Raw genomic sequence first — 10,164 nt, 5'->3', positions numbered from 1 at the left:
AACCACATGGTGGCCCATAACCATCCGTAACAAGATCTGACTCCCTCTTCTGGAGTGTCTGAAGACAGCTACAGGGTACTTAAATATAAATAAATCTTTTTTTTTTAAAGATTTATTTTATTATTATATGTAAGTACCCTGTAGCTGTCTTCAGACACACCAGAACAGGGTGTCAGATCTTATTACGGATGGTTGTGAGCCACCATGTGGTTGCTGGGATTTGAACTCAGGACCTTCGGAAGAGCAGTCGGTGCTCTTAACCACTGAGCCATCTCTCCAGTCCGTGGCTATTTTTTTAAATTAAATAATTGAATTCCCTTGAGGGTGTGTGTGTGCAGTTATAACATTTAACCGAGGATGACTTCAGAGGTTTAGTCTATCATCATCAAGGCAGGAGCATGGCAGCGTAGGCAAGAGTAAGACAGGCATGGTGCAGGAGGAGCTGAGAGCTCTACATGTTCATCCAAAGGCAGACAGGAGAAGACTGGCTTCTGGGCAGCTAGGACAAGGGTTTTAAAGCCCACACCCACAGTGACACACCTACTCCAACAAGGCCACACGTCCTAATAGTGCCACTCTGTGGGCAATTAGAGGTTAAGGGACAATTTTCAGAGTCACTTTTCTCTTTCCACCATGGGGGTCCTGGGACTGAACTTACATCATTGGGCTTGTTCTCAAGCGCTTTTCCCTGCTCATCCCTTCCAGGATCTCTAGCTATCTGGACCTTGCCAGCAAGGTTAGACTGGCTGGACAGTAGAGCCACAGGGATCTGCGTGTCTCCACCTCCCGTGGCTGTGTCACCCTTTGTTTGTGTCTTGGGGGAGGGGCATGTGTGTGCTGTGAGGGACATGAGTGACACAGTGGGGCATGGGGGGGGATCAAAACACACCTCTGTTCTCTCCACCCTCCTCTGGTTTCTGGGGACCAACCTGAAGTTGGCAGACCTGTACAGCAAGCACCTTTACCGTTGGAGCAGAGGCTCCACAGCCGCCTCTATACTCTATGTCAGTATTGGGGGCTGAAATCAGATCCTGTGGCAAGCCCTTTACCAACTGAGTCCCTATAACATTCTTCCAGTTCGCTTTTAGGGTGGAGAGCTCTTATCTCAGACTGGCCTCCAACTGAACACTCACAAAAGGATTAGTTTAAACTTCTGATCCACCCATCTCCCATCTAATGTGCCAGAAAAACAGGGTTTCTTCATCCCAGAAACCCACAGTCTACTAGGAAAGGGCAAGATAAGATGTCTGTGCTCATGCTGGCTAAGGAACCTTGCTCTGTCTAGAATCAGGCCTGGGATAACCACCTTTATTCCCACCTTGGAGGACTGAGAGCAGAGGGCAGCCACTGGGCAGAAGAGATAAGCAGGAGGGAGGTGTGGTGGTTTGAGTATGCTTGGCCCACAGAGTGGCACAATTAGGAGGTGTGACCTTGTTGGAGTAGGTGTATCACTGTGGGCATGGCCTTTAAGATCCTCATCCTAGCTGCCTGGAAGCCAGTGTTCTGTCTGCCTTTGGATGAAGATGTAGAACTCTCAGCTCTGCCTGCACCATGCCTGCCTGGATGCTGCCATGCTCCTGCCTTGATGATAATGGACTGAACCTCTGAATTGTCCTTTTAAGAGTTGCCTTGGAGCCAGGCAGTGTTAACACATGCCTTTAATCCCAGCACTTGGAAGGCAGAGGCAGGCAGATTTCTGAGTTCGAGGCCAGCCTGGACTACACAGTGAGTTCCAGGACAGCCAGGGCCACACAGAGAAACCCTGTCTAGGAAAAAAAAAAAAAAAAGAGTTGCCCTGGTCATGGTGTCTGTTCACAGCAGTAAAACCCTAACTATGACAGAAAGGGAAAGAACCTAGCCTCTGCCCTGCCAGTGTCCTCTGATTTCAGGAAGCTGGATAGCACCAAGAGGTCACACTCCAGCACCAAGTCTCATGGCACACGGATGGCTTGGAGCAAACTGGAAACATGGGAAATAGAAGAACAGAAGTGTTTTGAATGAAGAACATGTTTTTTCAAGACATGGTTTCTCTGTGTAGTCCTGGCTGTCCTGAAGCTCACACCGTATTCTAGGCTGGCCTCGAACTCAGAGATCTGCCTGCCTCTGCCTCCAAGCTACACGGAGACCCTGTCTTTAAAAAAAAAGAAAGGAAGGAATGCATGCAGGCATTTTTATTCCACTGACAATGATGACCTTGCTCTCGGCACATCTGCTGTAGAGCTATGTATAAATCTCCAGGAGGAAACCAAACACACACACACACACACACACACACACACACACACACACGCACGCACGAATGCACGCACGCACGCACGCATATATATACCTTGAGATTGGGATTCAATCCCCATTACTGCACATTATAGAGAGAGACCTAGACTCCTTTATAAAAACTTTATTGAAGGGAATGGGTAGAAAATGGGGGCGATGCCCCTGGAGTTGAATAAATAGAGAGCGAACAATACATACGTCCACCTCTGTGCTTGCGAGGCCCCTGTGGGAGCTGGGTACAGGCTCAGGAAGATGTCAGCTGGATGGCGAAAACCTCGCCATCTGCAGGTGACTCGGCAGTGCCTGGGGTCTCTGCTCCGCCTTCTGCACCCGGAGTCCCGCCCGCGCCATTGAGACACACCGCCTCGCCTGAGCTCTCAGCCTCCTGGACGTTGTACTCGCCCTTCTTGCAAGCGGTGGATTGCACGTAGAAGGCCAGGCCGGCCCCTGCGGCCAGCAGCGCCGCGCCCCCTGCCGCACCGCCCACAGCGACCCACAGCCATGGACCTGTGGGCGCAGACCCTCGACAGCTTGGGCAAGCCTCCTGTCTCCCTTCAGCCCCCCATGCACCTGTCATTGCAGCCCAAAGGAAGAGGCCCAAGAAAGACCTCTCCCTCCTCAGGGGAACTTCAAAATACCAATATGCACCCCTCTTAGGAATGCGATTTTAAGCCTTTGACGGCCCCCCTCATACCCTCTAATGACCCAGTTCCTCCCATCTTCCTAAGGAGACAGCTCGGAGGGACCAGCTCAGCCTCCCTCTAGCTTTGACAGATCCTAGCCCCAGAACAGTCATGAACTGGGGCCACCATCAATATCTCTGGCCCCAGTTCCCCACAGTAACATGGTGAAGAGTGAACTGGATCGAGTGTTTCTTAACTCCTAGCACCCACTCTACACACACTCTACACACACACACACACACACTCACACACAGTCTGTCCTAAGAGGTCCTTTCTGCCTTTTGTGTTTGAAACAGGCCTTGTACTCCCTGTATAGCTGAGGATGACCTTAAATTCAGGATCAACTACCTCCACCTCCCAGATGCTGGAACAAAAGGTGAGCAGCATTGCTTGCCATGGCTTCTGCTCATTCTCGAAGCTTCCACTTCCTTACCCTAATCTGTCCCAAACAACACCACCCATCAGGCGCTCTTGGCCTCTACAATTGGCCCCTTTGGTCTTGCATACAGAGAGGGAGGGTGGGGGTCAGTCACCTCAAGGCCTAGTCACTCCTTGGTGCATGTCCCTTGCCCCACCTCTACCCCAGGAACCCGCCACTCACCGGCCACGCGCACCGTGATGCGCCGTGCGTGGCGCCCATGCGCATTAGTCGCTGCACACTCATACTCGCCGCCATGGCTGCCCATGGCGCCCGCCACGCTCAGCGTGCTGTTGTTGCTGGAGAGGCCGAGGTTGAGAGCCCCCGGGGGCGCGCGCCAGCTGATCTGGGCTGGCGGCCAGGCCTCCGCACGGCATGTCAGAGTGAAGTTACCGCCTGGCCGCACGCTTGGGGGTGAGGCTGCCAGCTCAGCCACCACCGGCCGGTCTGCAGGGAGATGAAGACTGCTGCTTAGCACTGGGTGTTAATCAAACACCTTAGGAGGCCTGAGACCACCCCTCTTGGGATGGGCGGGCAAAACTGCTGCCTCCCAAGACACCACCCATCCGTTACAGAAACAAAAGTGCTTTTTTCTCACGAGGGGTGGAGTGGGATTCAGAGACATCTCCCAGTGGCTGGGGTGGAGCAGAGAGACGGAGAGCCAGAGGGGGCCTAAGTAATCTTGGGGGGCCTGTAGCCCCTTTGTAGACCAAGCTGTCCTGGACAGAGAGCAGGCTATCCTGGAAGAGAGATCTACCTGTCTCTACCTCCCAAGTATTAAAATCAAAGAATATTGGTAATAGAATATACAGCTTTGTGGGTGCTAATTGAGCATTCTACCCACTGGACTACATCCCAGCCCTCAAGGCACTTTTCTAGCGGTCTGAGCCGTCTTCATTCAGCGTTGTCCTCACTCACATTCCACACCCACAGTGACCGTCCGTGAATCCGTGCCATGCGCGTTGGTGGCCACACAGCGGTAGGTCCCCGCATCCTCTCGGGACACCTGTAGCCTCTCCAGCCTGGCGGCGCCCTCCCTGGAGCAACGCACCCGTGGAGAGGGGCGGCCCCTGGCACTGCAGGCCAGCGCGGTAGCCTCAGCTCCTTCCAGCCAGGTTTGGTGACTCGGGCAACTGGACTCATCCATCTGTGGCGGCGCTGCAGATCAGCCACCATAAGGAGGGACGTCAGGGAAGGCAAGGATCCTGGGACACCCGGTACCTTCCGCCCACCTGGGCCCCTGCTCACACTCCGCGCTCACGACGACTGTTTTGACCGTGGAGCCGTGCCGGTTGGTGGCGTTGCAGAGGTAAATGCCCGGTGACAGGTTACCAGGGGTCATAGAGTTTCTAGGATCAGAGTTTGAAGACACCAGGGGCAACACTATCCCTTCGCTTGCACCCTCGGAGCCTACGCACTCCACACGTGGTTCTGGCTTCCCATCAACTTCACAGGAAAACAGCTTTCCAGATCCCTCTACCCACGTCCAGTTGCTGGGGCAGCCCAACTCCTCAAAACTGGGACCATCTAGGAAGCAGGGAAATAAAGAGTTCACACAGAGGACAGAGGACGCAGGTGCGGACTTCTCCGTAGTCACCCCTACTCACATTCCACCGTGACAGCCACATTTTTGGCCGCTGATCCTCTGGCGTTGATGGCTTCGCATCGGTAAGTGCCAGCGTGCTCCCGGGCCACATGCAGCAGCCCTTCCATCACTTCTTCCTTTCCAGAGCGCACACAACTCACGCTAGGTGGTGGGACCCCGTGTGCCACACAGCTAAGCGATGCCTCTGTTCCCTCCAGCCAAGTAATATGTTCTGGGCAGCCTATACTGTCCAGTGCTGGGGCATCTGGAATGGATTTTGGTTTTGTTTTTTTGTATGTTTATTTTGAGACAAGATTTCCCTATGTAGACCAGGCTGACCTGGAACTTGTTCTGTAAACCAGGCTGGCCTCAAACTCACAGAGATACGCCTGCCTTTGCCTACCAAGTGCTGGGATTAAAGGCATGCATTACCATTGTTCTATGCCTCCTGGAGACAGCTTCTCACTCCGGTGTAAACCATCTTATTTATTTATTTACTCTGTGATGTGTGTGTGTCGGAAGGCATGAAAAGGTGGGCGTTCTCTCCTCCCACCTACGCATGGGTTCTGGAGACAACTTCAGGTGACCTCGCCTCTTTCCTGAGGATGCTGCTGACTGATTCCCACAAAGCACTCCCAGGTATGCTCTCCTGGCCGCCTGTTTTTGCCAAACTGTGTCCAGTCACCACGACTGACCCATCACTCTTCCCTTCAGTGTTTTCCCAATCCCTGCTGAACCCAGCCTTCTCTCCTTTCCTTATAGGCAGGCCAGTCTCCCTAACTGTGTGAACCAAAAGAGATGAGCACGCACACTTCCCCCCCACACTCACATTCCACCGTCAGGGTCACGTCCTTGACCGCCTGGCCTTGCCCATTGACTGCTGTGCATCTGTAAGTGCCTGCGAGGGCACGGGTCACTGGACCCAACAGGCCCAGCGCTAGCACTGCCCCACCGTCAGGCCTTGCACAGTGCACCGAAGGCTCAGGGTTTCCACGGGCCTCACAGTGGAGGGTCTGCTCTGGACCCTCTGGCCATGTCCAGCTCCTGGGACAATCCAAGTCATCCAGCCAAGGTGCATCTGCGGGCATAAGGCAGAGGAGATATGATAAGGTTAAAGATGGAGCCAGTAATAGGGTCCTTGGAGGTCACAGAGATAGGGTGAACATCCACTCACACAGGACACGAAGCTCAGAGCTCTGGTTCTTTCTTAGAGTTTCCTCGTTCACATTGAGGGCAGCTTCGCAGAAGAAGCCCCGCTTGTCGTCATTCTTTGTAACATTTAATTGGAGCTCAGCGGGCTGCCCCGGGACGGCAGCTGGAATTCCCTCCAAGGTGACAAGGGCTTGAGCCCCTGCCCAGCAGCTTATGGTCACCATCTTTCCCTCGGGGGCTTCTGGCTCACTCAAAGTCAGAAGAGGAGCCGGGAAGCCTGGGGGCGGAGAGTTGGGTGGGGTTCACTCCCCACTCAGGTAACTCAACCCCATCTATTTATTCATTTCCAGCTTCTATCTGCACCTGTCCTGGAACTCTCAGGCCCTGCTAGTTCTGGTGTAGACGTCCCGCCCACTTTATAGACTCCGCTTCTGTGAGACTCTGGCCCCAGCCCCAGCCATTGAAAGCCCTCCTGGATTCCTCTTACTGTAGACTGTCAGATTTTCCAGGATCTCCCTGCTTTCGCCTCCGAGGGTCACAACGCACATCAGCTGTTTGGTGCCTTCCTGTTCTGCGCTTGCTGTAGCTGTGGCAGTGGCAACAAGGCTGTCCCCATCGAGAGTCACATTAGGATAAAGCCTCTGATCTCCCAGAGAGAGGTAGACCCCAGCTTCTGGGGCAGGAAACAGTCCATCCATCGTGCAAGTCACCGGCCTTTCTGAGCCCACTTCTAAGACTCGGGGAGCAATAAGGCTTGGGGAAAGCGGAGGCATGGCTGGGGCAGACAAAGAACAGAGTTTGAGTTTATGAATTAAGCATTCAGTGTTGACCAACCAATTTGCATGGCATTGTTTGGTTTCATCCTAAAAATACAGAAAGGCAGGCGAGATGGCACCACAAGTATAGGCGCTTGTCGCTAAGCCTGACGACTTGATGGACCTACGTGATGGAAGGAGAGAACTAAACTACTTATCCTTAAATTTCCACACATGCACCGTGGCAAGTGCATAAACGCATGTACACACTCTCTTTTTCTCTCAATAAATAAATGCATAAAGAAAAAAAAACCCACAGAAGAAAGCACTTAAGCTAGTACTTGTGTTGAAGCTGCTAAGCCTTCGGGGATTCAACTATGTAGACCAGGCTGGACTTTAAATTCACAAGAGATCCTCCTTAGTTCTGCTTGGGTTGAGACTTAGGGCCTACACCGACCACCACGCCTGGCTGCCCTAAACTTCTTAAAACTTGTCAGTTAGGGTCCATACTCACCAAAAGTGCGGAGCTGTCGAGGGGCCGAGCTATTTGCAAACAGTCCCAAGCCCTGTGGCCGCAGGTCAAGCTCGGCGAGGCATGAGAAATTGACCCTGTGGTCCTCCCTGCGCGCCAGGACTGTAGCGGTGAGCATCGCACCCCGAGCTCGGGGTGGCTCGCCTACGAAACTGCGGCGAATCAGTTCCTGGCCGCTCCGCAGCAGGGTCAATGTGAGGCTCGCTCGGGGTCCTGCTCCCGGGACCCTGCAGCTCAAGGTGAAGTTCTCGCCCACGGGCTGCCAAGGAGGGAGCTGCGCCAGCTCTACCCGATCCGGTCGCTCTGCAAGGGACCAAAACCTCGACTCTAGCGAGCTGTAGTGCTTTCAGCACTAGCCTAGGAAGGAGGATCAGAGGACCGGTGGGCGGAGCTTTAGGAGGAGGTCTAGAGACCCAAGGGGCGTGCCCACCCCCCCCCGACTCACGGAAAGTTCGGATGAGCCCACGCGCTTGGAGTGTGCGGCGCGCACAGCGGAAGAAGCAGACCGGCTGGGTCTCAGGCTCTCGGATGTCCACCAGCTGCCGAGCCAGCCAGCGCAGACCCCTCTGGGTCCCGTTTCGGCGTAGTGAGGTCTCCAGGCCACCGCGCTCCGGCCGCGGACAGTTAGTGCTGCAGTTGAGCCACAGCGAGCCCCCGCGCTCCACGAGCGCCACGCGGGGCTGAAGGTCCGCCCAGAAAGGTTCTAGCGCGACTGCTGCCCGGGAAAACGCGGGCTCAGCCTAGGGGGCCCATCTCTGAAATCTTAGCGGGCCCCCATATCCCAAACCAGGGGTGTCTGGAAGGACGAGGAGAGACCACCGCCAAGAAATAGCACGGGAGTCCCGCATCCCACTCAAGATTCGGGACTGACACACTCTTAGAGGGGCGTCTCTGGAAGCCTTGCTGTCTACGGCAGAGATGGGGAAGCTCGGCGCAGGGATGGGGTCTCAGATGCACACGTCAACAATGAGGAGGAGGAGACTCCAGATTGGAGGGGGGATGGGGAACCAAGTCAGTCTTAAGACCCTGACAGGTCGTCAGGAAATGGGGGAGAGACACCGAGGCTGGGGGCGAAAGCAAAGTAGAAATGAGACTGAGTCAAAGGCTTAAAGGAGATTGTCCCCAAACTTGAGTAACTTGGACAGAAAGCCACAAGGCTGGATTCCGGGAAGGAATCGCGGGGAAAGCCCTAAAAGCTGGTTGTCAGGGTTCCAGGTGGAGGGGTAATAGAGCCTCTGAGTTATGACAGTTGAGGAGATGGGGTCTTTGAGGATCTTAAATAAGATCCTCACGACAGTCTGAGCACGACAGAGCAGGAGAGAACAGGAGAGCCACAATGTCTCCTGAGCCAGGTTGGGTGCAAAACCCCGAATCCAAAAAAGGTGCCGGGTTCAGATCTGAAAGATCGAGGTGTGTTGGGGTGGAGGAAGGACGGGGAGAAGCCCCGAGCTTCAGGTGGTGGCAGAAGCGTGGGAAGCTAGAAGAGGGCGGAGCCTGGAGGGGACACCCGGGCCGACCTCTCTGGTCCTTCAATTCCGCCCCCGCCTTATCCACCTGGCTCCGCGGGAGGGCTCTTCTTACCTGAGATGCCTAGGATCCCCAGGCCCAGGCCAGCCCAGAGGCCGAGGAGCGCTCGGCGCAGCCCTGGCGAAGGCCCCGGCATTGCCGCCGCTGCCGGGTAGGGGAGAGCGCAGAAGGCGAGGGGAGCGCGAGTGATGGAGAGCGGGGCTGGGAGGACCGCGCAGCGCAGCGGGTGGAGTGTGGGGGTGGCAGAATTGCGCTCAGGGATTGGTTTAAACGTTGGTAACTTGGTTTCCAAGGAGGGGGCGGTGACAGAGGCGGTACTGGGGGGCGAGCTGACAGGAGGCAAGCGCGCACTGGGCTTCTCCGGGCCTTAGTGCAGGCGAGCTAGCCAGGCAAGAGCGGTCCCCCGTGGGGGAGGGGTCTACGTGGAGGTCGGCCTAATGGTCTAAGCCTTCTGGGGGCGACCACGCTCTCCCGCATCATCCCTAACGAAGGAGGGGAGGGATGCTGAGAGGCCCTGCCCAAACACCCACCACCCTAGGTATAGAGTCTGAGATAAAGCTCTGGGTCTCCAAGCCACGCCCATCCTCGGTCCCTCCCACCTTCCCCCCTTGGAGCAAGGATGGATGGAGGGGTTGCTTGTATTGGCTTGGGGAGTCGTAGTATGCAGGAAAGGTAGTTCTGAGAATGGGAGGATGCCTTCCTTAACTGGTGTTTTGCTTTGACCTCCAGCAGGCTGAGTATGAGAGCCACGCCCCTAAGACCTCCTCCGCGCACGCGGCGAAGGAAGAGGGGGGGATCAAGTGCTAGCGAGACTCAGACACGTGTGCGTGTGCGCAGCGTTCGCAGGCATCTAAATTAGAGTCGACTCCGGCATCCGATCTTTATTTACCCAGAGTGCAGCGGGAATGTGTCTACAACGCTGTTGTGTGTCTATTCTCTCAGCATAGCTTCTGCGCGCTCCTCGCCCCGAGCGCCGCCGCCTCTGCTGGGTAACCATTGCGAGATTCTGCAGTCCAAGCTGGACCAAAAGATCTCCTGGGGACAGTTTTGATCTCGCATCTGACCTCAAGCTTTGACACCCCCTTCTCACATCCATACCTGACTCGGAGACAACAAACACGATACCAGGATGCAAGTCCGTGACAGCTCACGTGGCCTGAGCAATCATCTCTAACTTGTTGCTATGCTAGATTTCCTATCTGGGTATCTGCCTCCTCTACTACTTGGAGAAGGCCCCG

At 55.1% G+C, this 10,164-nt stretch overlaps 1 protein-coding gene across 2 annotated transcripts; it reads right to left on the bottom strand.

The window, feature by feature from the left end:
• Positions 1–2,383: 2,383 nt before the first annotated feature.
• Positions 2,384–9,148, bottom strand: Icam5 (intercellular adhesion molecule 5). Of its 2 annotated transcripts, XM_031345441.1 has the most exons (11): positions 8,981–9,148; positions 7,845–8,114; positions 7,382–7,702; positions 6,600–6,887; positions 6,135–6,389; positions 5,790–6,038; positions 4,983–5,225; positions 4,624–4,902; positions 4,294–4,533; positions 3,559–3,822; positions 2,384–2,781 (listed from the first exon to the last, which is right to left on the bottom strand). In XM_031345441.1, the coding sequence occupies exons 1-11, from the start codon at positions 9,060–9,062 to the stop codon at positions 2,519–2,521; spliced, it is 2,754 nt and encodes a 917-aa protein (XP_031201301.1). In that variant the 5' UTR covers positions 9,063–9,148; the 3' UTR covers positions 2,384–2,518. The 2 variants fall into 2 exon arrangements, with proteins under 2 accessions (XP_031201301.1, XP_031201302.1); XM_031345442.1 differs by lacking the exon at positions 6,135–6,389 and having other exon boundaries at positions 8,981–9,114.
• Positions 9,149–10,164: the final 1,016 nt, after the last annotated feature.

Source organism: Mastomys coucha, unplaced genomic scaffold (genome assembly GCF_008632895.1).
Source record: "Mastomys coucha isolate ucsf_1 unplaced genomic scaffold, UCSF_Mcou_1 pScaffold23, whole genome shotgun sequence".
Classification (NCBI taxonomy): Eukaryota; Metazoa; Chordata; class Mammalia; order Rodentia; family Muridae; genus Mastomys; species Mastomys coucha.
This window is presented reverse-complemented; position numbering and strand designations above follow the sequence as displayed.